This window comes from Orbilia oligospora, assembly GCF_000225545.1.
Source record: "Orbilia oligospora ATCC 24927 unplaced genomic scaffold scaffold00188, whole genome shotgun sequence".
NCBI lineage: Eukaryota > Fungi > Ascomycota > Orbiliomycetes > Orbiliales > Orbiliaceae > Orbilia > Orbilia oligospora.
In genome coordinates, this window is record NW_011645745.1 from 569,447 (window position 1) to 593,200 (window position 23,754).

Consider the following 23,754-nt stretch of genomic DNA (forward strand, 5'->3'; position numbering starts at 1 on the left):
AAAAACAGATTCTGACTAGAGATCTCTTATTCTGACTGAAGCAGAACAAGAGGATGACCGGTGCAGGAATCCGTAGCTACTAGGAGCTAGACGAAGGTATGAAAGCGGTTTGGAAAACTACTGGAGTCCCAAACGGCGGTACGAAGAGAACTGAAGAGGTCTATCTACTTGCGAGAAGTACGATAGATCTGATTCCTTCGTGGATATAGGGATGAAATCAATTCGTCCCTGGTGAGCGTGGTTGTAATGGTTGACTTCTGTATTGGTTGTGGTTGATGATGGTGGAGAGGAGGGGAGAGAGAGAAAGGCGAGGAAAATCTTTTTTAATATCAATTTGTTTGGGGGCCTCGGAGGTGGAGGAGGGGCTGCTGCTCACTGGCTGGCTTTTTTGGCGGGCAAACTACGAAAATTTTATTTTTGGTGGTCAGGTCGCCCACTCATAAAAAAATTAAAAAATTAAAAAAAACTATTTTTTTTTCTTCTTTCGCGGGTCATATAAAGTACAAAGAACTCCCAAATGCCCATATCAGACAAGCAAGCAAAGCAAAGCTAGTAAACCAACCAATAGGCAGACTCGCAGAAAGAAAAAAAAGAGCACCACCCGACGCTAAAACGAATTGAATCAAGCGCATTTCTACTCCTACTGGGCCAGAAGATGAGTTGTCGACGACGGGGAACTCGACAGTGCTGCAGTGGGTATCCCATGTGCGCAGGTGGGGTTGTGCCTGCCCCAAACGGCGGTGTCACAGCAAGATAGCTGCTAGCCTCATTCAGACGTCAGGGAAAAATGCATACTATGTAGGCACGGAGCATGTATGGTGGGAGGTTTCTCTCATTCGATAAGATTAGAAACAGAAACAGAAAAATTTTCGTACCCTAGCAAGAGTCATCCTGCATCCAACGGACGGCGCTAGAAGTTCTTTGACTGTTCATGCAGAGCTTCTTTGCCCCAGAGCTTAATATTATAATGTTTGGTCTGTTATATGTATTGTATTATCGTATTGATGTTCATGTTCATGTGCATGTTCCCTGTCCCCCTTTCGCTCGTCAATATACCCGGGAGCATGGCAGCCCCTCTCAAATATTCTCGACTTTACATAGCGAATACTTATGTATGCGCTTTTGTAGGGGAACGAAGAGTCACCCTGGGACAGTGATCAGTAGTGTCATGATGGCCATAATCAGCTCCCATGCGGAGGTTTTTATCCTTTGCTTTGTTCGGTAACTTTCAGTCGAGCCAGGCTAATATACTCAAACTTTTAATCCGGCAACTTGAACCATACAAACAAAACATATTTTAAACCATATTATTCAAGAATCTGAAATTAAGGTCCCGAATTAGTATGTTCATATATCATGAGGTCCTTGAGAAGGGAAGTGAAGTACTCGAAGTGGCTGTCATTGGAGGTATTGGTATGACAATCTCACGATATCAAACCCTTCCGATAATCGCTTGGCATTTCTTATCTTATCAAGATCCTCGGCACACTTTGAGGCTCAAAGCCCTCATTGGGAAATCCAACATATTCAACACAGCTCCTTCCCACATTTTAAAAACGAGGCTCTGGTAGCAGGGTACCATGGTAACACATTACCAGAGTCCCGATTCGGCCCCCTGCATATACCCCGTCCATTTACGATTTAGGGCGCCAGTACAGCCGACACAAGGCTATATCCCAGGGCTTGGATGGGAAATCATAAACTTTTTTATTTTTTTCTTGGGATTTAAGTGGGAAAACAATCTGGCGGTCTCTTCAATACCTGAGGTTGGTATCACAGCTTACTCGCCAAGGAACTAAGGGGGCGTGACTTCAATTTCAGATCCATCTGGATCATAACATCTAACATCCATTATGACTCTTTGCAAATATTCATTCATGCAATTATATAATTATAATTAGGCAGTTGCAATCTCAAGTTAGTCAAATCTTACTATTTCCAGGTCGCATAAAAAGCCCGTCCAGGAGAATAATCATCCTCGGCCTCGACTTCACCAAATTCATACCCATCATACATTGCCACCCCAAGTGGTAACTCCCGTTTTGCCGCCCGAACACAATACCCACACCCCCTACACCCTTGCCACCCTTCCACTCCAATCTCCAATTCATCATCATCACTATCACACAAACACTCCACACCTTCCAAACCACGCGGACAAACCCAACAGTCACACTCATAACACTGAACTTCAATATCTTCCTTCCATTGCCTCCCTCCTGCTCTCAGTCCCCTTTTTCTTAGTATATTTTCTATTGGGTTTCGGTAGTTATCGATTTTTATGACGTAAGGCTGTTGGCTTAGGTGGCGGTAGTAGTAGTACGCACGTTCGGCCGAGTGAGTCACATAGTCCGGCAGTCCTAGGTCGTGGAGAATGCGGCGTTCGCCCAGGGAGAAGTAGGTGTGATTGAAGTCCTTTTCGGTTTCACGGGCCATTTTGGTGTTCTGCCTTGGTCTAGAGACTTTATTGTTACGAATAAATATGGTATTTTAGGGCTAGGGATTCGGAACTAGGAGTATAGTGTGTGAAAAGGCCGTCAAAGATCGGGTTTTATTGACTAGAGTCTAAGTTTGTTACCATCTTGAGCGGAATCTGAAGAGGCCTCGGTTGGCTCGGTCCCTTTTATATTCCCATGCCTGGTCGCCTGAAGAGAAAGAAAGAAAGAAGACAATAGATTATAAGGTTTTAGGATCGCATCTAGGTATACCGGTAGGAGCTTGACTAATTTCTCTGAAGGAATGACCGCTACTTTAGCTATTATGGCTACTCTCCAGATCGATTTAGGAGTATATTTGAAGACCTACTTTTACATTTCTCGCATGAGTACAACTACTACGTTTTGATTTTTCGCCAGTAAAATGATAATAGACTTAGAGTCAATAACATGGTTCTAGGATTAGTTTAGTTCTCGTCAAAATTCATAAGCCTACTTAACTACGTATGAATGTTATCTGAAACACTTTTCTTAAATATCACTTTCAGGACCCTTCATAAGGAATCGACTCTTATAGCATATGAAACAGATAAAAACTATAGGCGAGATCGTAACTCCGTCATTTAGAGTTAGGCTTGCGTCCGTGCCAACCTAATTATGTTGTTACTCTGTACCATACTGCTATTACACATTTGACTTCATTAAAAGGGTTATACTGTAGCTATAGACATTCTACTGTAAAATTAGTTCACGATAAGAAACTAGTATCAAAAAACATATAAATATATTTAAAAGACTAAAATGATCAAAATTTCCTACGCTTATAATTATAGCTTACCGATCTACACCTTCTAGCCCCGCTTGTTCATTCCACATACTAAACCCCCTAAAACTCCCCACTATCATAAACCTCCCCCCTCTCATACCACGGTTTCTCCATCCACCACGAACTTCTCTCCCTCCCCCCTCCCCTCTCCATAATCATCTCAATCTTCTTCCTCCCCGCCTCCACAAACTCCTCATACCTCTTCACTGCCTTCTCCATCTCCCTATTCCTCTCCTCAATCCTCTTCTCCATCCTCAAAATCCACACCCCAACTTCTCCAAGCGTCCCATAAATCCTGAGTTTACTCAAAGTATCCTGTTCATCATCCAAATTCATCTTCATAACCCTACAGTTTTTATTAAAGTCTTTTAGGTTATGCTGGTATTTATGAAATCCTACTTGGAAGGTTCTTATTTTTATCAAAACCTTTTGGGGATTTTGCCATTCAGAGGTTGTTAGTGTGGGGGAATCGGCGAAGATTTTTTTGTAGAGGAGGGGATCGTGAGGGGGTTTTCGGTGGGCGTTTGGATCGCTGGAGCAGCGGTTTGGGATACCGAGTTTGGATTCGATGGATGCGTAGTCGATGTTTGTGAAGCCGAGTGATTCCATTTGTTAAGTATCTTTTTCTCTCCCCCTTTTGGTAGATTAAATGGTTTTTATATATATGCTTCTAGGTATATACCTCCGACAATGATATTGGGATTCTTGGATGATTTGTTCTAGATCTTGAAGATCAAGAGAAATTAGTATAGCCAAAAATATCAAACTCATATCCATCATGCATGCGAAATATATATTGTCGCAGAATACTACTCCCCAATCGTCTGACTCGAAAAATGTACTTCGAGAACATATCATGCAAGTATCCTCATTATAAACCCTACACCTCCCGCACATTCTCTAAGTTTCGTATCAATCAAACTTCAAAAGAAAGTAGGAAAAAAAAATATTCATTATCAAGAGTGGAGGGGGGGTATACCCACCCCACCCCTCCACAGTAAAAACCTAAACGTCTACCCCCTATATACACCATTCACCCCCACCAAGTAAAAATAAAGGAGGATGGGAAAGACCCCATCACTCCTCCCCACACCGAACATCAAAAAGCGGCTCCCCCGTCTCCGGATCCCACTTAAGATCCTTCTCCTGCCTCAACAAAGCCTTTTTAATCCACTCTTCGTGGATCTTCTCATAAACCCCTGGTTTTCGGGGTCCCTGGAAACGTCTGATTCTTGAGAAACAAGGGCCATGGTAGGTCCCTTGGTATTGGATTGGCGAGGAGGAGGAAGGGGTGTTGCTATTTATATTTATTCGAGTTAGTTATATTGTAATATAACTAAAGTATACAGGGCTATGAACGGATATTTTGTTTTAAAGATGAAGACTTACGTAGTATTAGTAGTAATAGTAGTGGTATTAGCAGTAGCACCAGGAGTGCTAGGAGGCTGCTTTCTTTCAAGAACGAATTTCTTAGTAGGTTCCTCCGGTTTGGAGAAGACGTCTAGTGGAGCGTCTGCATTCATGACGTATCGTAGACGACTTGGTGATTGTAGCTTTGGAGTATGAGGTTTGCGTGGTGGAGGGAGGAGGTCGAGGAAGCTGGTGGGACTTGGTTTGGTTGGTGAGGGAATGGTGTTGGTCTTGAGGTCCAATGCAGCTGTTTCTGAAAGAGGAGAGGGAGGAGGAGGAGGAGGAGAGGTGTTGGGATGGGGAGTCTTAGAGCTTGCTGCCATGGTGATTTGGTGGTTGATGGTGATGATAGCTTTGATGGAGTCTTCTGGTGAGGTGATGATTATGAGGGTGGTAATGTTTTGGTTACATGATTAAGATTTTCTAGAGGAGACGATAAAAGCTATTTGCGTCTTGAAGAGCGAAAGTTATTCACGCTGCTTATATTATCCACGATGTTATAGTGAAGATGAATTGAAATCGCAAACTTGAAGATAGCGGAATAGTAAGAAACACAAAATACCAAGACAGAAACCTAGCACCTGCACTCAACCCCACATATTAGATTAGAAACATTTGGACACAGACAAAAGATGAAGGATATATGACCATGGGCAAGGAAATTATTGGTAGGAATGATTATATTGTGGTTGGGGTTCTACGAAAGTGATCATTATAGAAAGCCTCCAATCGACCTTCCTGCAAAGTTGAAAGCCAAAATAGCTGATAGCAAGAGACTAGATGCCTTCAAAGATACAGAGATCGTAATCCACAAGCCAGCACTCAAATTTTCAACTGAGGAATCTCTTCATCAGGGATGAAAGACTCCGTAGTTCCAGATACACCAGACCCATCTTCCTCAGAACCAGAAGATTCCAGAGCCGGATAGATCCCAAAAGTTTCCTCAAGCTGCTCCTTCGTCATACTCTCCAAGGAACTAGTGGGGTATCCGGCTTTGTATTTTTTGAAGTAGATACCTTGGATATTGGTATCAAAGATACGTCGGAATCGTTCTTTAGAGTCTCTATCAGGTCCAGGAGCAATGACCGCACCGCCATTCGCGCCAGGAAGTTTGACACGAATGACAGGAAGAGGCATATCCTTTCCATAGTAGACACTATCAGAACTTTCATAACCCTCTTCGAACGAAAAATCAGAGCCAATTCCAACACTCAATCCCTTGATATTCGGGTTTTGTTGTTCCTGGTCGAGAAGGCACTCGTTTTGAGTAGAAAGAATCTGGAGGATTACGTCGATATCCTTCATCTTATCGAGAACCTTCTCGAGTTCAACTTTGGGATCAACGCGATCGAGGTCTTCGTATTTGTATTTGACGACGAGGTGTTCTCCAAATAAGAGCTTGTCGGTTTTTTCGAGGGCTTTGTTGTTGCGGAAAGCGGTCATGCGAGAGATCTCGAAGAATGGGCAGGTGTCGCTGATAAGACTTAGGAGGGACTAAATATTCCGAAACCATTAGCAGGTCTGCGGAAAAGATTGATATTAGAGATAATTTGGAGGGTGGGGGGGTAACTTACGTTGACGTCGTCAAGCTTGTGGAACATCCTGACAGCAGAACTGAGATTCGGCATCTCAACCAGGACAGTCATACCTTCGGTCGCCATCTTGATGATGAAAACAGTTGGTTTTAGAGATAAAACTGGTGTTTATAGTGGTTATGTGGATCTTTGTTGATGAGGAGATATTCTTGAGATGAGAAGAAAGAGAATGTTGATGGAAGAATCTTGAAGAGCATCTAGTGGATTTTATAGCTGTCACGAAGAACTTAGGGAAAATATTTGAAGCGTAAGATGGTTCTACGGGATGTCGCTATCGTGATGACGGGAATTGCATGCTTACCTGAGGAACTGAAGAATGTTCACGTATGTAATATAAGCACATGCTGTGCACCCTCTCAGGGGACTTTGGAGTGATTTCTATGTAAAATAGGTGTTCTCAGCCTACAGTTTCGGTCATGGAACCGCTCTCAGAACATATGATAATCTAGTTGCCGGGTTTACGAGACCAATATTATCATATATAAAGTATCATATATCTTTGATCGGTCGTTGAGCACCTGGCTTCGATGAGAATCAAATATATCACAAATGGGAGTATTTTACTGTCATCTGTACTAGTGAAACTCTGCCCACACATAGGAAAGAGATTGATGTCATTCAGCTCTCAGCTTCTCAGATATAAAAGTACTAACTTAAGTATGTATTACATACATATCTTATGCAGGGAAGAAAATACAGGAAAGGGAGTATGTCTGGTCGAAAATCTACGATCCTAGAGGTCTCAGTAGAGAAACTATAACGCGACCAAAGTATCTAGAAGGAATGCGCTTTGACTTCTAAAGATACGATCTATAGCTGCTAAGCGACGTCACGGTATCTGAAAACCTTTGATCTTCTAGGAAAACAATTGTTCCTTGACAAAGGCCTTCCAATAATCACCACCGTAATCCATCTTAGTATCAGTGTCTTCTTGCTCAGCTCCAGCCAAAGAGACTTCGATATCAATTTCAGCTGGATGCTCAGGAAAGAGAGTAATCATCTTGTCCTCCAGAGTGATCTTTTGCCCCGGGTTAGGACCTTTGAAAACTAGAAGATCTGGGGTTACCCCTTCCTTCCCAGTTTTCATCATCGCAATCAAACTCTTGACAATGGTACTAATTCGGTTCTCTGGATGGAGTTGAAGGGGAACATCTTGTCCAGTCCAGAATTTGAAATTGATGCGAATCATTGGATTAATTTTACCCTTGCGGTAGTTCTTGGTGAACATAGAATGATCTCTGAGCATGACGCTTGAGTCAATACCGGCGATAGACCACCTCGCTTGTGGATTCGTGATACTAGCGGTTGGCGGGGGTCTAGAGGGGTAACGTTGGTAGTTTCCAGTGGTTCCGTATTGTTCCAAAGATGCAGGATTCCCGAAGCCCTAAAATTATTCTTCTAGTTAGTCTCAAGCGTTTGGGTGCTTTCTGTTTCTTCGACCGAAGCCGTGCTTCACAGACCTGTGGGTTTCCGGAATTGTTTTCCCAGTATTTAACCCCCTTCGGAACAAAAGTATTGGTAGGTTGATGGAAGAGGTCACCAGCGAGGTAATCAACGGTTGCAGCCTTTTTCAATGGCAATGGAAGGACAGGAGCTGGAGCCGGACGTTGGACGAAAGATCCAGAGTAACCAAGATTTCCTTCATAGACACTAGGAATCCTAGTACCATTAGTAGGAGCTATGATTGGGAGAGCTGCTTTCTTTCTTGGTATAAAAAGCTTCTCTGCTCTACTAGCAGCTTCTTTAGCAGCAATCTCCTTGAGTTTGTCCGGTAGCTTGTCCTCAGGGTACTCAATCCAAATGACATCTCCCTCGGCGAGGTGATACCATTCACGATAGAATTTCCCACCGCAGTAGGCCGTCATGAGGTTATATTTCAACCCCATCATGCCGGAGATCCTGTTCAAAACATCCTAAGAATAATCAGTTTTCTAAATCCTGATTGATTGGACAACACGCGATATTTTTTAGTCAACGGAACTTACTTTGACCTCCCTGACATCCGGGATTTGCATCAACTTCGATGAAACGGCAGGGATAACAACCCCAACTGTAATTTGATCTCGGGTAGCTTGCATGGTAGAGACAATCGACGAGAAATTTAGATACAAGAAAACGCTCAAAAGCGTAAGAATGATAGAAGCGTAAGGTCGTGAGAGGTTTGTGATGGCGGAAGGAACGATTGTGGTAGGGGTGGTGATGAGGACGGGAGGTGAGGGTTGTGCGGAAGCGTTTGGGATATTTCACAGCGTCTTCAACGCTCTGATATCACACACATCTACGTCATACGTACAGTCTCATTTTCACTTCAGTAGCTTACCTGGTCTCGTTCCCAAGCTTACCCAGGTAAACTGTTCCTTGGAAAACTCATTACAATGAGATACCGACCTATTCACCATTCGTGTGTATCACCCAAGCTTCTACTCACCGCTCTACTCAAATGTCACACTAGCTTCGATACCCATATTTTGCTATGGATGTTCAAACCGTAAGATTCTCATTGAAACCTTGCAGCAATAAACCCAGACTATAGAGGTTGTGGTTGCATGACAGGCCAGGCCCTAGTGTATAGAAGATTCGAGGCTGATATATAGGCTGATACTAGGTTCGAGAGATAAAGGTAAGTCAATTTCTTTTCCAATATACCAATTGGACAGATTCGCTAACTCAAGTCTGTTGATGATATATAACAATACTCAGCTTTTACAACGATTAAGGCCGAAAGCGATAGTTCGGATACCTTATGCCGGCGATACAAACTTTGCGAGAAAGCCACCTTCAAATCCAAGCCGAAGCTCAAATACGGAATCCTCTACGACTAGTAGAGTGGATTTTAAGGCTAGCACGCCCAAAAATTCATCTCTTCGTCTGCATAAGGCTTTGGTATACTATGAAGGCAATATTCTGGACGGGCCTAGTCTGGAGATCTCCCCAAGCCAAATCCAATCTAACACCACGTAATTTGGTGGCATTTGCTATTACAAAGAAACCGACTTCGAAGCTTCGGAGAAGGCCTGCGTATGGGAGATGAGTAAGGCCAATACTTGAATTAAATGTTATAAACTGGAGATGAAGGTACGGCTATGCCATATAGTATCTAGATAAATGCACTATGCTCTACTAGGGAGCTCTAGTCGAATTGGGTGTGTAATTTTGTGAGTTTAACAATTAATTTTAAATCAGATAACTATATCAAGTACGTCCGTCAATACAATAGTTCATGGTCAATTTACCTGATAGCCCTTAGTAGCTATCAACTGGTGACTTAAGGAACCTTGTAATTACTTAAGTAGATATTAGAGTACCTAAGCCAAAAAAACGATCCCGATGTTAAAACTTCCATATCCGCGTTAGTTATTTTACAAACCAAGATACAACAGGGGCATTGATTTATCGACTCCAGTGTTTTTGGACTTATATTAAACTGATGAAAGGAACGGCGGACTACGGCGGTGTTGATATATTCATCTCCATTATCGACACCTAGCTCTGTGGCTTTGCAAATTTTGATTGCAGATGGGGTTTGAATTTAGTCACGAGTTTTAATCTTGATCACTAGGCGGGTGGGATATATTCGAATCCTCAGGGAGACCGGGGGGAGTCCATCAGGATTCCTGACTAGGTAGTCGATACCATACACTCGGCCAGCGTCACACAGGAATCTTTCCCTCGTCGAACCCGGACTTCAATTATATAATGAGGCTCTCTTCCTGCCTCCTCCTCCAATTTTTCTCAACTCATCCCTCCCAGAACAACCCATCTCCCTTCTTTCATTCCTTCCTCACCCAGTGAAAGTTTTAACTTTGAGAAATCCACAACTTGAACCAGCAGTTCATGAAAATGAACTCAGAGACATATACAGCGAACATGGAGCATGGCAAGGGGCCTGCTCCTGTTCTTGTTTCTCCCTACAAGCCATGTAGAGATGGCGGGCAACGGATGGTTGGGATAACCATCCCTGCCATATCGAACAAGGTCTTCTGGTATGACGGGGTCAGAACCGTCAGAGTAAGTCAACGATGAACTGACCCTAACAATTCTTTCGAAGATACAAAGGTTCCATCAAGAAGTTACACTCAAGCTAACACAAATTTACAGGACCTATGCGGAGCAGTTCTCCGCCAGAATCCTATCCTAGATAGGAAACGCCTCACCATCCTGATGGATGGTAAACGTGCTGGGTTTTACGATGTAATCCCAGAGAGAGCGGTAGTCACCGCATACTACCGCTTCGTGGTGAAGAGACACCCACCCAACAGGGCCCAAGGTGCCGTAGACGGCACCGACGACAAAGCCAATTCGGGCAAAGTAATTGCCCAAGAACAACCAAGCTCTCATAGAGAGCAACCGTCTTCTCCCCCAGCAGCAAAAGAAGCTGCAGAGGAGGTCCATCTCGGGGACCTCCTGTCGTTCGATGAGGTCCCTGAAGTGGACCTCCTCTCGTTCGACGAGGTTCCCGAGATGGACCTCTTGTCGTTTGACGAGGTCTCGGACCGAACCACGGAACCAAAGGTTCCAAGATATCACATCTTGGACCTTTACGACAACGGGATGGGCCTCCTGAGCCATTGGGAGGCCCTCCCACTATTCAAGAGCCGCCGGGCTACGCCCAAGTCACTCCTCGACCTTTAATGGTCGATTTTTTTTTCTTCTCCCTCTCTCCAGCTCTTCCTCTTCTTTTTTCCTTTCTTCTTCCCTCTCTCTATCTCTCTCTCTCTCCCTCTCCCTCTCTCTCTCCTTTCTCTCCCCTCTCTCCCTCTTCTCTTCTCCATACCTCCATATCTCTTCCTCTCTCTCCCCTCTTCCTCTCTTTTTCCTCTCTCCGCATACATGTATCTACCAATAGCTAGAACCAAGTCATTTTCGTGCATGGGCTCCGGCCTTTGCCTATGTGGATTTTCTCTTTTCACCTCTCTACTACCTTCACTATAGTTTCATCCGTGGAAACCCGTATTAAGGAAGTAAGACCTTGCTCCCATTAAATCATGGGTTTATACGTAGAGGTAACTACCTAAATAAGTAAGAATGCTATATCCCTAGTGTAATTCTAAAAAAACGTTTCACTATTTAGGCTCCGTACTTGAATGCCTAAAAATACCAAACGATTATCATCATCTCTGGCAGCATTAATGCAGGGCACGAGCGATCCCATCCTTAGACTCTCGTCTATATACCAAAGTGGGCCATAACGCTAGAATTTTAAGCCAACTAGATACGAGACTATTCATTTCCCGTGCACAACTAATCTAGAGGTATATGTACATATGATTACCTTTCTGACGTCTAGTCACGAGCTAACTAAAATCCGAAGTCCAAAATACCATCATATGAATTAATTACCGCCGTGGAAACTGCCACAATTGATATATTAGTAGGCTCAAAGCTATTTCAAAACGTTAATCTCGATCTCAAGAACACGCATAGTCGAAAGAGATCACCTAGCAGTCTTGCTAAAACTAAAAAGATTGATAAACCAGCCCAAATCTCCCACAAGGGATCAAAGTCTTCTTGAAACAAAGCCATCTCAAATCTGCCAGATCCATTGGAGTTATAGATGAGGTTTTCTGAAGATTGGTTTACAACAGGAACTAATATTATAATTCGGAGCCATACGTGTAGGCTTGTGTATTTCCAAAGATCAACCTTACGTTCAAAATCCAGCCTCTCACTTTCCTTCATATATCCACCTTACACATGCTAGCTCTTTTGGATTTTAAGAGCAAGAGTACTAAAAGATATGGTAAGTTCAATCGTCCATTCAGATATCTTTTACTCCTTCAGCAGATCTGCCGTTGTATTTATTAATACCTATACCTTCCTGTCCCTAATTCCCCCATGTACACAGTGGCCCCGACAACATTAATACCTACAATCGTTATCGGTCCAGAAGACCGTCTTGTTTTAGACTTCTACTACTATCGTGAGATCGAAATAATCCTAAAAAATGCATCTCGGAGGCCAAATGGTGGCAGCATCTTCTTCCCTTACGACCGAGTAGTGATTGATACTCAGACTCATGGGCGAGTTACTACCTAGTAACAGAGTATCACCATGGTCATGTGGGGTCGTGCAGTAGAAACCCTCACACATTGCACGCACCTCTGAAAAGAAACCCTCGTGCCACGCCCTAACAGGTATAAAAGCAAGCCCGCCCGCTCTTTTTTTCCCTCCATCACATCTGCACTCCACTTGTCACTCCCCAGCCCCTCCCTCTTTCACGCAATCAAACTTCGCTTCAAGCACAATCAACATCCACATACATCATCATCTATATACAACAAAGGTATGTCACGACCCCAGACGTGACGATGAATAGCCCGAGTTCATACACTAACTGTTCCCTCATAGGAAATATCTAGTCATTTCGACATCTTTCTTTCCCTCAGTCCCAAATGGGTTCCACATTCACCACTGGGGGCTTTGGAGCCCTGAAAGCCAAATATAACACGAACTACGCACCCGGGAAGGTTGGTATTGTTATGCCTGCCTTCGCAGCTGAGATTTGCTGGTTTTCTATGGACTTTCCATCTATCCAAGTAAGTTACCATCGCTCGCTTTGTCCAAACCGATAGACATCATACGAGCCCAAAGCTAATAAGTCTCGCAGTCTGCTATTGATTTAGTTCTGTCCCAGAACTGGTTCATAGATCCTCTTCGTCTTTCGTTTCGTGTCAACGGGGCTCCAGCAGCAATCAACACTGACGTCAAACCTGGTGATATCATCGAAATTGATGGTACAACAGTCCATCCTTACTATAGACGTAAGATGGACAAAATTATCGAAAAGAGAAAAAGGGAGTTGGAGCCACCTAGCAGTGATGATGAAGAGCCCATGTGCGAATGGGACGAAGATGGTCTCAGAGGACCCACTCCTCCAAACAGTGATGGCGCGGATGGTCCATGGAGAGAACCAACCTACACATTTAGACAATATCGAAAGATGCGACGTGACGAGGCAAAAGCAAAGGGAAGAACATCTCCACATTTAGTTGAACTTTATTTCAAGCCGATGCCATCCGATCTTTTGAAACCGCGTACTCATAGACCTCAATTGCCCTTCGCAGATCGTGTTGGTCCAAAGGTTTCTGAGATGACGAGAGATGAAAAGAAACGACTTGGCATGCCACCAAAGTTTCCTCGACGCAAGGTCAAGCTTAGATTCCATCTTGTTGATTTTGGCGAACGACCGATCGAACTCATGGCTACTAACTATGAGCCACTTTATATTCACTTCAACATTCTACGAAGACGTCTCATCCGCTATAAGCATATCGATGCTGGAGATGAGTTGGACTTCATCTGGCCTCATTTGAGATGGGTTCCATGTGGGAACACTAGAGTTCACAGCATCCGAACTGACCCAACCATCAATACTTATGCCTGCTTCGTTAGCAAGAGACGTACTGAGATCGGAAAGCCCGGTAAGGACGATGATGACGACGGTAAAGGACACGATGAGTCTGATGATACGGAATCAGAAGACTCGTCACCTGAAACTGGGAATCCAAAAACTGAACTCCCCAAAGCTCCTCCTCCTACTCTACTACCCGGAGGCTGGGATCCTCCAAACATGGATGAAGAGAGTGAGAAGGAAGCTAATAAGGAACTTTCATCGCTCTGGGACATTGGAACCTCTGCTACACATGCCAAACTCAACGATTCGAACCATGACGTTCAATCTCCAGGTAACTTGATCGCTTTCTCTAACCCAGGGTCTCCCTGCCCTCCAACGGGAGCTGGATCCGTCTCCGAGCTTTCCACCATTGACCATGGAAGCTCCATGGATATCGATATCCCACCTTACATCACTGAGGATAACGAGGAAGGGGGTAAGATCACCATTCCCTACTGGTAGATAGATGTCGTTCCTATCTTATCATTATATCGGTTGGCGTCTGCATATTTCCTTTTCCATTTTTCTTTCATAAATGCCCTATATCAACATGCAGTGGGCTTTAGTTGAGGCCATCATGTGCCTTTTTATTTTTTTTTCTTTATTATTTCGAATGGTTCTCTGGGTTTTTCTTATTCGCGATTTTTGTTCGCGATTTTTCACTATTCTATATATCAGGGAGCTTTTTATGTCAACTGGTGAGGGTTGACGATATATCCCATTTCTGCAAGTCGTCGAAGGATGGATTTAGTTGCAAAGTATCATACTCAGTCATACGGAATAACGGTAACTTTATGCGTATGCAAGGTTACGTCCGTGGCATATTGATATTAGCTTTGAATTCTCGCTCGACTTTAACGGACTATAGCAGCTTTCGATAAGATAGAAATTAGTTAAGGTTTCTAGTTCTCATTCAAAATTAAAATCAAAATTTGGAAATTTCTGAATCCGATCTAAGGTAAACGATTATTTAGAATCCGTGAGAATTCTGATATTAATATTAGATAGAAATGAAGCTATGAGGACTTCACATCACGTAGTATCACTGGGATCAGTTTTTGAATCGTTGAAATGAAGGGTATAAGGTACTTAAATCCATCTCTTCGATCACCTAGATCAGCTAAGTCTACCTAGTTCCTTATAATCGTTCCAATTTCTTCAGGTTATCACTAAAGCAACCCCTCTCCAAGCCTTCAACGTGTTGATATCACAACCTCCACCTCACCAATCCTCACCATACCATCAACAACCTACTTCCTACCTGCCCATCCACCAAACCTCACCACCTTCGAATCCAACTATACCCATCCCATCCCTTTATATCAACCAAGTACCTTCTATATAAAATACCAAATACCCCTCCAAAACAATGCCCACAACGACCTCACCTCCCAAACCTCCTACCCGTCAAACCGACGAAAACACGCTAGACAACAATGATACACCCAAAGAATCCAAACCCTCATTAACGGTCCTAGGTCACAAGCTGTCAGAGCAAATAAGTGACCACAATAAAGGGTTAACTACGTCCATGCAGGGGATTCTTGAATCTCGGCATGCTATCTCGGATATCATTAAAGATGTTAGGTCTTTGGTGAATACGCAACATGAGAGTGGGAAACAGCTTTTGGAGGTTACGGAGAAGATTCAGAAGGCTGGTGGGTATTAGTTGACTCCTTTTTATCTATACATATATATTTTTTGCCATTGCATGGGTTATTAGAGATACGCTATCTATCTCTACGTATCTGTATATTGCGGGATTCTTCCAATATCTTTTCGATCCCTCAGTCACAATCCATTATACCATGACTTGGAGAATGATAATATTAATTCGATGCATATAGTAACAACCAACACCGCCCATTCAGAACTCATCCTCACCGGTCTCGCAGAGCTCAAAGACTTACATGCAGATATGGGCATCAGGAACACATTCTACCTTGCAAAAGCCAATGCTTTGGTAAAGTTCAACGAAGAGCTTATTCAAGATCGGAGAGATACGACAGAAAGTACTATCGAGATGAGCAAGAAACTAGATCGAGTTCTTGAAGAGTTTGAAAATATGAAGACTACGAACAAATATTACAAGCCGGGAAGATCTCGGATGCTTAAGAAAAAGCTGAGAGTGACAGTACCAGAGCCGGATGGAGGGGAGCAGTCCGTAGTTTCTACTACAGAAATTACAAATGATACTGATGATACGGGGGAATGTAGCCCTAAACCGGCAAAGAAGAAAGCTAGGAAGACCACCCAGAAGAAGAAAACCCAGAGAACAGGTCCGAGTCAGGCTACACGGTCCAGGAGTAGTACAAAGTCACTTCCTAGTACTCAACAAAAACCTACTACTAGACGTTCAAGACGACAGAGAAGTATAAGTCTCGGTGCAACAATCGATTCTAATCCTGGAGCCAATACACCTAACAGACCAGCTTCTTTCGTCGTCGAAGAGACACCGGAGCAAAGTGAACCAGATGCCTTTCAAGAACAGCAATCAGAAAGGATCCCCGAGACTATTGCTAGTTCGAGCAAACCGGAACCGGAACCGGAACCGAAAACGCCGCCGCAGAAACCGATGAGGAAACGAATGCTAGCTGGCCCGGCGACCCAGGAAGCATGGGAGATGGATAGTACTTCCACCTAAAAACTACGTTGTTCTCCGGTATTCATCCGTATCACCGTCCCCTTTTTCGGTGGAGCTTCGCAAAACCTTTGAGCTTTTGATTCCAATCCTTGGTATCAGCTGATAGCTGATTTTGTTTCCAACATTATTATGATTACCGGAAATTCTTCTTTGACTCTTTGTGGGATGTGATATTCACATGATATATCGATATTGGTAGATATCACCCAAATACCCTTTCATTACCTTACCCTTCATGCCTACACCTCATTCCTAGCCTATCACCATATAATTCCAGCGGGTATCACCCTCCCGTGCCACCAACGTTCCTTAAGCTTCCCAACCTCCAAGCGAAAATACCAGCTACTTACAATCCTCTAGGACTCGGTACCTCCCCGATATCATATACTCTATATCGACACCCTTCCAAAAAAAACCACACCAACACCCTTCCCTTTCGCTTATGTACCCTCACCACGCGTCTCATCCTCTCATCCTATCATTTTCCAATCACATATCCCTTTCAAGATGGATCTGCGGTGTAACGAACAAAGAAGGCCCACCACACACGAAAACAAAATGCAACAACCACGCCCCTTCGGCGAACGTCTACCACACCAACAACACATACCACCTGTACACTCCACAGTTCCCTTTTTTCTATGAATTATTCTTCTTCTCTTTGAAGTATGTTGGTAAGAGAGAGGGAGGAATAAAAATAATGAAATGAAGCGAAAAATAGGTATTTTGTGATAATCATGTGGAATGGGGGCTGCTCCTTTTTTTTTTTTGAAGAGGCAGTCATCATGCCGTGTAACTAGTTTAATACTACTCGACAGAAATTCCGCTTGTCTTCAGGAATGTTGAACACGTGCTTTTTTTAACCACCTCCCTTCTTCTTCCTAACTTTTTTTTTTGGGAGGGAGAATTTTCTTAGTCTAGCGTATATACTGACCTGAAGGAATGTAAAACATCCTACCCACCCACCCTCCTCCCCCTCCCTTTGAACGAAACGTTAGTGTGATTTCGAAAGAAAGAAGGGTTAGGAATTATGATGCAGGAACGGGACAAAAACAAGGTCTCGCATGTGCATTATGCATGTAAAGTACTTGCATGTACATGTACATGTACTTGCCTTGCATGTAACATCCGGATTTGGAGTGTAAGCTGCGTTCTAGAAAGGAAATAGTCCGAGGGAAGGGAAGGCGGGGGAATTAATCGTAATGTTGACGTGAGACGGAGGTATAGATGTATATATGGTTGACCTTTTTTTTCACCCCGTATTTACTTTTATCCCCCCCTTCTGCCTCTATTGTTTTTCTTCGAATTCTTTCTTTCCTCCCTCCCTCCCTCCCTTCCTCTCTTTCTCGTAAAGAAAGTCTTTTATTTTATAGAACTTCCTATTTATCAGTTCAATATAAATACAAACTTCAATCATAAATACCCCTCTTCCCTCTTCTCCACCAAAAAGTCAGACACGGGGATTCGATAAAAGAACAAAAGAAAAATGACAACCCCACACCACCCCCCAAAAACCCCCACAACCCCTTCAATCCGTAACTTCATGACCAGAACCTCAGCAATCACTCCCACAACTTTAGCAAGTACATACCGTCGAAACTCACGATGTCCCCATCCACCGACCAGCAGTCCAATCGATACCGGTATCAATGATATCGATATCGATATCAAAACCCCCACCGCATCATCAATACCGTCGTCTTTTCAACCCCGTGGAAACATCATGACTACCACACCGAGGAGTATTAACCAAATAGCAACATATTTGAAGAGTAACTACGGTACACCCACAAAAAGCAAGTATTACTCGGGAATAAAGAACTTGCAACAAGATCCAAAACCTATAGAAGAGTATGGATATAAAACACCGGTGCAGAAGGGTAGAGAGAATGTGGATAGGGAATTAGAAAGGTCGACGTCGGGGTTTACGCCGATTGTGCCGTTACCTTCGTCAGTTACTATTAGGAAGAGGAGGGGGAGTCCGGGTTCTTGTTTTAGTGGTGGTGGTAGTAGTGCTAGTGGTAGTGTGGGGAGAAGAAGGGATAGGTTTGATGAGAGTGGTAATAAAAGAGGGTTTTATGATGAGGAGGGGATTCCGAGTATTTCGGATTCGATGGAGGAGTTGCCTGATCATCCGGTTTATAAGTTTCGAAGGACGAGTGGTAGTGGTGGTGGGGGTAGGAATGTTTCTGGAGAGAAGGATGTTGAAATGGGAGATGTTAAGGATATAGAAACGTCGGAGTTTAAGGATATAATTAAACGACCATCAACATCGTCATCATCAACAACATCATCAACATCATCAACATCATCAACATCATCAACATCATCAGATCAAAAATCAGACCCCTCACTAGCTACATCCACACCATCCCCAATCTTCCACTCTCCAACTCCAAACACCGGTATCACAAACAAAGAAAACATCGATCCAATAACTCTCACCCCTTCCTCTTCAGAATCATCATCATCACCATCATCAATAATCTTCAACACCCCAACATCCCACACTCCAGATCCAACCCGTCACCTCCTACTATACGACCAATCCCGCCAAAAAGATATCTTCTCCAAAAAGAAACTAGAAGCAATCAAAAACTCTTCCTCGGGAATCCCCCACAGCAGTTACACTTATACACCACCATCATCATCAGTAATCAAACCAACAAGTCCATTCGTCATACCAAATAATACCATGGGATGGGGTATATGCCCCCCATCACCCAGTAATCCACAAGACACCTCAACCCTGCCCGACAACATAACTCCAACCCCAACTCCCAGTAGTAATAGTAACATCCCCACAACAATAAAAAGACATCGTTCATCATCAACGGGAACACCACAAACCCACATCACCTTCCCCAGCAGTAGCAGTAGGATCCCCCAAAAGACAGGATTAATCTCCAAACTCGGTCTACAAAATAAAACATCCTCAACAACATCTTCAACCGGACCGAAGATTCCAGTAACTCCAACCCCTCAAAAACTTCTTCACAAATCAGCGAAGTCTACTACATCCCATAATTATCACTATAACTATACTTCCTCTTCCTCTTCGAGTTATCATCAACCACAAACTCCAACTCCAACTCCATCACTATCACTATCAACCCGTAACTCCAAAAAACTGGAAGATCTAAAAATGAGGTTCCCAAGGAGTATGTACCCCCTCAACGGGAGAAAGAAGAGTAACATTACCAATAATACAGACCTCCTCAAACTAGCCAGAGGAGAATCCACTCTCAACCATCTTAACGGAGTTAGTAGTGGAAATGAACCGGATTCAAATGAATGGACAGATCGTGATATCCAACGGTTTGAATTCGAGAAGGGGAGATTATACCCTACTCATGGAGAGGATGTGGAGATGGAGATGGTTGATGCTGAATTAGGGGGTTTGAATTGAATGAAGTATTTAAGAATATTATATACAGGGAAGATATATACATGGAATGGGTATATGGTATGGTGTGGTATATATTGATATACAATTAGGAGTTTTTACGGTCGGTTTTGTATGCACGTATATGCTGGCATATTCGGGTTTTCTATCGATCTAAGGTTCGTTATATGAACATTGTCGTCGCATTTATTCGGTAGCGTAAAGGTTTTAAATAGTTTATCTCGCGGAAGAGGGAGCAATAGCGTTAGCATTTGCATAGCCAAAGTCTATCACAATATCAATTCTAACAAATAAAATAAAATAAAAAAAAAGAATTCGTACAAATACAATACAATGCCTCGTCGTCCCAAATAGATTAAAAAGGAAGAAAGAAAAGATTTCTTACTTCCCCCCATCCACACTCCCAAACCTGCCTCCTCTAAAGAACCTCCCAAAGTTCTTCATACTCTCATTCAACCCCGCAACCCCATCCTTCGCCACATCTGCCACTCCAAGCTGTACATTACTAGCCCCAGGACTATTAGCCCCCGTACTACCCCCCACACTTCCAATCCCACCTGGTGTCCCAAGTCTATCAACCCCTTCCTTAACTCCCGCCATCAACGCACTTCCAAAAGTAGCCGCATCAAATTTACCCCCCAATGCAGGAGACATCATCAACCCTCCAGGTCCACCCGAAATCATCATCGGCATACCCGTATTCCCTCCCCCACCGATAATACTACTGATATTATTAGTGAGTAGATTCATCACTACGTTTCCTTCGCTTAATCCGTCATAGGCGGATTTATGGGCATGGAATAATTCGACTCGTTCGCTGACTTCTCGACCTTTTATACCCTTTATGTCTAAGATTTTTCGGAAGTTGGGTTCGGATTTGTCGGCTATGTGGATTAGGTAGGCTTGGACTATGCCTTCTGGGGGTGAGGAGCGGACTTGGATGACTTTGAGGATTATGTCTATGCGGGAGATGGCACGGGTGACGTGTTTTATAAAGCTATTTGTACATACTATGTTAGCGGAGGATATATATAGTTAGGGTATTAGAAGGAAGGTGAACATACGTAGTCGGTGCTGTAGCCCCTTCTTCGGCCGTTAGTGTCATAAGTTCTTCAAGACACTTCTTGATGGAATAGACGTCCAGCAACATCTATCCAAATAATCAGCGTGCGCCCTTCCAAAAAAGACTGCTTCATTAATAAGAATGAAGAACATACCTGCTCCCCTCCAACCTCGGAAATCGGCTTACATCCCATCAAATTCCCCAAAATACTATTCGCAACCCCTTCGACCAACCTATCACAAAACGCCCGTTTATACTGTTCCTTCACAATCAAAACCAAAACCTTCTTCGCCTCTTCCTTGATAACCCTCACCAGTTCTCCAACATAAGTACTAGTATCCCCCACAGTCTCCAGTTTACTCCACGGTGTATTCCTCATTTCCCTCCAAATAGGTTCTAATTCAACCTCCACCTTCCTAGTCAACGCTCGTATCGCAATACTAACAACAGACATAAACGTATCCTGTTGTTTCTCAAGGTTGACTTTATTCCTATACTCCTCATCAATCCTTCCTTTAATCCTCTCCTCGAGCTGTGATGTCAACGCGTGACAATAATCCGCCGTATTCAATATCGTAATAATCGTCTCATCATTCGGTAACGCTATAACGCCAGGTTTATCAGGTAAATGGTATAACAGCACATTCTCCGAATAAGAATCCAAAAATCTGGCAAATATCCCCGTTAGATCGTAGAGTTTTGCGCCGGCTGATAGTTTTGCACATTGTGCGAATGTGACTTTGTAGAATTGGAATAGTTCGATAGAGGACGGTAGGACGGCTGAGGTATTAAAGTCTTCGTCGGCGGGTCGTATCGGTTGTGATTTGAATACGGGGATTAACCCCGCCAGTGTCTTTTCTTGAGAATCCACCCAGAGACTTAAATACGGCTCGAAGGCCTCCGAAATGGCTTTTCCAAATATCAGAGGTTTCTCTTCTCGCGAACTTATCGTGTCGATCGAAACTCTGGTATCCGCCGCAAACCGCTTTTCAAGGAATTGTTCAAAATCCAGGGTTTCCTGTAAACACCGTAACAACAAATTGACATCCAAACTCTTCCCACCATCTGCTCGCATAGTCTTCACCAAAGTACCCTTAAAATCCTCCCTTGTGTTATCACAAAACGTCCTAGCAAGGATCTCATTAACCTTCCAAGCCGCGGGGAAGATATAAATATGTTCTTCATCATAACTCTTCAAAATCCTTTTCAACCATGAATACCGTCTTGATATATTATCCAACGACCCAGCTTCTTCACTCCCTCTAAATATCTGGCGGTACTCTCTCAGTTGAGTATTACAATACCAATTCACCAGTCGAGTTCTGGCGGAGTCACCGACTGCATCCATTACTTCACACCCTTCGGATAACATGTTCCGACGGATGGAGACTTCGTCTTTTGTAAACGTCAATTCGAAGTCTTCGCAGACTTGCTCGAGGAGGAGGGATTGTAGTTCTGCTATGTTACGGGATAAAGTGGCGATTTGGTCGATTGAACGGTATGATTTGAAATGGGCCATTAACTGCAAAACGGCCTGTAGGAGTTGTGCACAATCGCGGTACTGGCGGAGTTTACATTGTGCTTTCAGTTGTTCGAATGCAGTAGCTATATCATCAAAATTAGCCTTCCTCCAATAATAAATAAGAAAATCTTATAGATATTTAGATATTGGAACACAGAGACCACATACTCAACATCTGCAACCTCTTCAACGCCGTCATCGACACCGTCAAATTCTTCTTCGTAGCATCCAACCTCTTAATATCCGCCGTCATAGCCGTAATCGCCTGTTCCGTAGCTATAGCCCTCCCCCTCACCGTTTCAATATTCTTGAACAACTCGTCCAAGTCGGCCTTGGCATGGGCCACGCGTGTGACGCTCGAAGCATCGGAGATCGCTTGGTTCGCAACCAACGTACGGATATTGTCCGATAGAGTGGTGACATGGTTTGTTAACGAGGTGGAGATAGATGGGACGGAGGAGAGGGTACCGGGGGTGCCGAAGATGGTGTTCAGGTGGGTTATTGGGTCGTAGTCGGCTGGTGTGAGAGAGCTTGGTGGTTAGCTAGAACTAATAGGTAACCTCTATTATGGGATTAAGGGAAGCTATCGGGAGTGAAGGAGAAGAAGGAGAAGATACCTGAATCCAATGGGTCAACTGGGGCGACTCCATTCATGGTGGCCACAGGTATTGTGGCATCAGAGAAGGGCCGGTTATCGCCAGCTCGTCTTGAAGCCGTTTTGTTCGAGTTGTGGGCGAGTAGCTCCCATGCAATGCAATGCAATGATGTGGTGTGGAGTTTCGTGTGTCGCAGCCCGGAACTAGTAGTCGCCAGGTGTTGCGAACCAAACAGTGCGCCGATTCTCTGATCGGATATATACCAAGTATCTAACTTTGTTTCCAAGATTCTACCAAAATCCTAAAATAAAAGAAGCTACTCAAGATAACTCGGGAAGTACTTCTCGACGGGAAAAGCACCAAGGTCTACGTCTAGTCAGAAAAGAGACTGTCTCATTTGAAATATAAATACCAGAGTGCTTGTGTTGTTTTGAGGGAGGTTATCCATTGGTTTGTTCTTTTAACAACACAGGGCCAGAGCTAAGCCCAAACCAACAATGCAACACAAGCGTGGCGGTGATTCGAACCACGGTCACAGCTGCACAGGTGCCCAATGCAATATCTGTTGTGTCAGCCTCGTCTTGTTTCACGTTATTTTATCTTGATTAGTCGTTCTGACTGAAATACACTCTGATCTTTTCGATCATACCATATTGAAGATGCCACTGTTGTAGTTTTATAGTCTACTGAATTAATCAACGATAGCTATAGATTTTGCAAATTTATTGGTGTCAATAAGGGATACGATGACTGCACTGCAGTACTGCCTGGGACGCATTTGCAAACAAGCCACGAAGCATATGATCGTATAAAATATCTGTGGAATTAGATTTAGTATATATATACTACTCTAGAAATAGTTCC

General features: G+C 43.5%; 10 protein-coding genes across 10 annotated transcripts; 4 read left to right on the top strand and 6 right to left on the bottom strand.

The window, feature by feature from the left end:
• Positions 1–1,932: 1,932 nt before the first annotated feature.
• On the bottom strand, positions 1,933–2,436 carry AOL_s00188g175 (uncharacterized protein; the record flags this gene model as incomplete). Its single annotated transcript, XM_011128423.1, has 1 exon — positions 1,933–2,436. One exon carries the CDS (start codon positions 2,434–2,436, stop codon positions 1,933–1,935), a length of 504 nt encoding a protein of 167 aa, XP_011126725.1.
• An 885-nt stretch (positions 2,437–3,321) lies between these two features.
• On the bottom strand, positions 3,322–3,870 carry AOL_s00188g176 (uncharacterized protein; the record flags this gene model as incomplete). Its single annotated transcript, XM_011128424.1, has 1 exon — positions 3,322–3,870. The coding sequence occupies one exon, from the start codon at positions 3,868–3,870 to the stop codon at positions 3,322–3,324; it is 549 nt and encodes a 182-aa protein (XP_011126726.1).
• A 468-nt stretch (positions 3,871–4,338) lies between these two features.
• Positions 4,339–4,994, bottom strand: AOL_s00188g177 (uncharacterized protein; the record flags this gene model as incomplete). Its single annotated transcript, XM_011128425.1, has 2 exons — positions 4,339–4,558; positions 4,651–4,994. 2 exons carry the CDS (start codon positions 4,992–4,994, stop codon positions 4,339–4,341), a joined length of 564 nt encoding a protein of 187 aa, XP_011126727.1.
• Positions 4,995–5,493: 499 nt separating this feature from the next.
• On the bottom strand, positions 5,494–6,332 carry AOL_s00188g178 (uncharacterized protein; the record flags this gene model as incomplete). The annotated part of the gene is made up of 2 exons (XM_011128426.1): positions 5,494–6,165; positions 6,246–6,332. 2 exons carry the CDS (start codon positions 6,330–6,332, stop codon positions 5,494–5,496), a joined length of 759 nt encoding a protein of 252 aa, XP_011126728.1.
• Positions 6,333–7,122: 790 nt separating this feature from the next.
• On the bottom strand, positions 7,123–8,344 carry AOL_s00188g179 (uncharacterized protein; the record flags this gene model as incomplete). Its single annotated transcript, XM_011128427.1, has 3 exons — positions 7,123–7,650; positions 7,727–8,179; positions 8,252–8,344. The coding sequence occupies 3 exons, from the start codon at positions 8,342–8,344 to the stop codon at positions 7,123–7,125; spliced, it is 1,074 nt and encodes a 357-aa protein (XP_011126729.1).
• Positions 8,345–10,133: 1,789 nt separating this feature from the next.
• AOL_s00188g180 (uncharacterized protein) lies at positions 10,134–10,898 on the top strand (the record flags this gene model as incomplete). Its single annotated transcript, XM_011128428.1, has 2 exons — positions 10,134–10,274; positions 10,365–10,898. 2 exons carry the CDS (start codon positions 10,134–10,136, stop codon positions 10,896–10,898), a joined length of 675 nt encoding a protein of 224 aa, XP_011126730.1.
• A 1,760-nt stretch (positions 10,899–12,658) lies between these two features.
• On the top strand, positions 12,659–14,121 carry AOL_s00188g181 (uncharacterized protein; the record flags this gene model as incomplete). Its single annotated transcript, XM_011128429.1, has 2 exons — positions 12,659–12,802; positions 12,874–14,121. The coding sequence occupies 2 exons, from the start codon at positions 12,659–12,661 to the stop codon at positions 14,119–14,121; spliced, it is 1,392 nt and encodes a 463-aa protein (XP_011126731.1).
• Positions 14,122–15,028: 907 nt separating this feature from the next.
• On the top strand, positions 15,029–16,303 carry AOL_s00188g182 (uncharacterized protein; the record flags this gene model as incomplete). Its single annotated transcript, XM_011128430.1, has 2 exons — positions 15,029–15,317; positions 15,507–16,303. The coding sequence occupies 2 exons, from the start codon at positions 15,029–15,031 to the stop codon at positions 16,301–16,303; spliced, it is 1,086 nt and encodes a 361-aa protein (XP_011126732.1).
• Positions 16,304–17,789: 1,486 nt separating this feature from the next.
• On the top strand, positions 17,790–19,712 carry AOL_s00188g183 (uncharacterized protein; the record flags this gene model as incomplete). Its single annotated transcript, XM_011128431.1, has 1 exon — positions 17,790–19,712. The coding sequence occupies one exon, from the start codon at positions 17,790–17,792 to the stop codon at positions 19,710–19,712; it is 1,923 nt and encodes a 640-aa protein (XP_011126733.1).
• Positions 19,713–20,090: 378 nt separating this feature from the next.
• Positions 20,091–22,948, bottom strand: AOL_s00188g184 (uncharacterized protein; the record flags this gene model as incomplete). Its single annotated transcript, XM_011128432.1, has 5 exons — positions 20,091–20,706; positions 20,774–20,859; positions 20,927–22,377; positions 22,463–22,810; positions 22,912–22,948. 5 exons carry the CDS (start codon positions 22,946–22,948, stop codon positions 20,091–20,093), a joined length of 2,538 nt encoding a protein of 845 aa, XP_011126734.1.
• Between the last annotated feature and the right edge of the window lie 806 nt (positions 22,949–23,754).